The sequence below is a fragment of the Pelophylax lessonae genome, assembly GCF_965119305.1.
Source record: "Pelophylax lessonae genome assembly, chromosome: 3".
NCBI classification, from domain to species: domain Eukaryota; kingdom Metazoa; phylum Chordata; class Amphibia; order Anura; family Ranidae; genus Pelophylax; species Pelophylax lessonae.
The window spans coordinates 514,122,979-514,125,779 of NC_138770.1; the positions used below are offsets into that span (position 1 = coordinate 514,122,979).

The 2,801-nt window shown below is 46.2% G+C and overlaps 1 protein-coding gene across 1 annotated transcript; it reads left to right on the forward strand.

Annotated features, from left to right (window-relative positions):
• Positions 1–316: 316 nt before the first annotated feature.
• Positions 317–2,233, forward strand: LOC309550607 (zinc finger BED domain-containing protein 4-like; the record flags this gene model as incomplete). The annotated part of the gene is made up of 3 exons (XM_082250950.1): positions 317–1,313; positions 1,463–1,994; positions 2,080–2,233. 3 exons carry the CDS (start codon positions 317–319, stop codon positions 2,231–2,233), a joined length of 1,683 nt encoding a protein of 560 aa, XP_082107076.1.
• Between the last annotated feature and the right edge of the window lie 568 nt (positions 2,234–2,801).

The following is a 2,801-nucleotide window of genomic DNA, read 5'->3' on the forward strand; positions in this document are numbered from 1 at the left end:
CCGCGCGCTCCCGCGAGCGCGCATCAGGGAGAATCTGTGTCGGCCGTGTCCCTTGGACACGGCCGATCACAGATCGTGGTGAATGGCCAATCACAGCGGCCATTCACCACGTGATCAAGCCGTCCAATGAGAGATGATCTCATATGTAAACATATGAGATCATCTCTCATCGCCGGCGCTCCTTCCTCACACGGAGCCTGCAGTGTGAGGAAGGAGGGGGAGCCGATAGCCGCCGGGGACACAGCAATGTAATCAGGGCACTGACGCAATCAAATAACCCGCGTAGAGTGAGAGGCGCGCGCTTTATGCAGCAAACATGTCAGCAGTGTGGAAGCACTTTAAAGTGTCAGAGAAAGAGGCAAAAACGGCCGTTTGCAGACATTGTTCTGCTGAATTGTCCAGAGGGGGTGCATCTGCAAAAACGTACAGCACTTCAAGTTTAATTTATCACTTAAAATCAAGACACCCTGAACATCATGCAGAGTACGAGAAAGACACGGCGGCGGCTACGGCCACAGCAGCAGCGAAAAGAAAAGTAGCTCCCAGTCCTAGGACACCCACTCCATCTGTGGCTGACTTCTTAGAAAAGGCAAAAAAGTTTGCCAATGACAGTGCCAAAGCTAAAGGTATTACAAAAAGGATAATGGAATTCTTCGCATTGGATGATCAACCATTCTCTGTTGTAGAGGATGTTGGATTTCACAGGCTTAAAGACCATATTGAGCCCCGTTACACCATCCCTAGTAGACGGCATTTCTCAGACGTGTGCTTACCTGAGATGTATAACGTCGTTTCAACTAACGTCCATGAGCTTTTGGCCACAGATATTGCAGCCCTCAGCTTCACGACTGATATTTGGAGCTCGGATGTGAGCCCCACTAGTATGCTGAGTTTAACTGCGCAGTGGATCGACACAGATTTCAAGCTACAAAAGATTGTGCTTCACTCACAAGAGTTTAGAGGGTCCCATACAGCTGTAGCCATATCCAAGGCGTTCGCCAACATGTTTGACACTTGGCGTATCGACCGATCTAAAGTGCATGCGGTAGTCAGTGACAACGCAAGAAATATGGCTAAAGCCATGGAAGATAGCAATCTGAAAGGCATACGGTGTATGGCACACACAATTCAACTGGCGGTCAACGAGGGATTGTTGAGTCAGCGCAGTATAGCAGATGTGATAGCGATAGGCAGAAAAATTGTTGGCCATTTTAAACATTCACCGCTTGCCTATGCGCGCCTACAATCTATCCAAGAACAGTTCGGAATGCCACAAAAACGTTTCCAACAAGATGTGAGCACAAGGTGGAACAGTGAGTCTTGGCTACATACATAGCAGATCATGACCTGCCTGCGACGTTCACCACACACCAGTGGGTGTTAATCGAGAACGTTCTCTCTCTTCTCGCCCCCTTTGAGCAGATAACAAAAGAGATAAGCTCATCTGATGCATCTGTGGCAGACATCAAACCCTTACTTGCAGCATTAAAGCGTCTTTTAAACAAAGAGGCTGAAACAGACCACGGAGTGAAAACAACTAAAAGTGCGCTCTTAGAAGCTGTCAGCACACGATTTAGTCAGGCGGACTCAAAACCCCTGTACTGCATCGCGACTGTGCTTGATCCACGATATATAGATCATTACTTGGATGTGGGGAAAAAGATGCGCACACGAGAAATGATCCAGGCCGAGTTGGATTTGGGAAAGCCGCTAGGTGATGGAGACGGTCAGGTGATGCACAGCGCAGGAGATGAAAACAGCGCAGAGAGTAAACAGGCTCGTACTACAGATGAGCCGCGCACAGTCTCGCTGTCTGACATGTTCGATGAGATCCTCCAAGAGAATAACCCATTTGCAAGACAGAGGACAAGCTCGACCGCTCAACAGTTAGATGGGTATCTCTCAGATGTCCCCATCCCCAGGAGCAATAACCCTCTCGAATTTTGGAGGACCAATCAAGGCCGCTTTCCCGACTTGGCGCAGATGGCACGCAGGTAGGCTACTTGTATGGGAGACATTGTTCGTTTTGAAATGAGCAACTGTCAGAAAACTGCAATAAAATTTTCAACTATTCTGCAGGTACTTGTCTGCTCCATGCACAAGCACCGACAGTGAGAGACTGTTTAGTGCTGCATCTCATGTCATCGATGAGAAGAGGAACCGACTTTCATGTGAGAAAGCAGAGAAACTACTTTTCATAAAGAAGAACCTGCAACTTTTCCTGAAGAAGTAGGCTAAGTAGGCTTATGTCTAGGACAGTTATTCATTTGTTTTGGGTTCATCCACAGTTTTTGCACTATTCAATGCACATTTGTTGTTGTAGACATACAGAGTTACATTCTTTCAGCAGTCAGTTATAGGCCTAACGTAGGCTATTCAAGAAAAGGGCTTCAAATGTTCAAAAATGTTCAGTGTTAAATAAATATTTTGAAATTGTATTTTTGTTATTTGATTTATTTATCTGAAAAGCAACACAAAATAGTAAAAAGCAAATTTTTACCATTTAATTATTGTAATGGTGAAAAAATTGGCAAAATAAATGGAAAAAGTGCGAAACACCGCGTTCGGTATTCGGCCTTCGGCCTTCGGCCAAGCATTTCATTATTATTCGGCTTCGGCTTCGGCCAAGAATTTCATTTCGGTGCATCCCTACTGTAAACACAAAAGGTTTACCTGGTGGCAAGAATAATCTTTTACCAGATGCCTGCTTAGTTAGGTAAGTTTTGGTAATTTTGCTGCAGCACCCCTGGGGACGCCTCACGGCATCCCAGGGTGCCACGGCACACCGGTTGAGAAACACT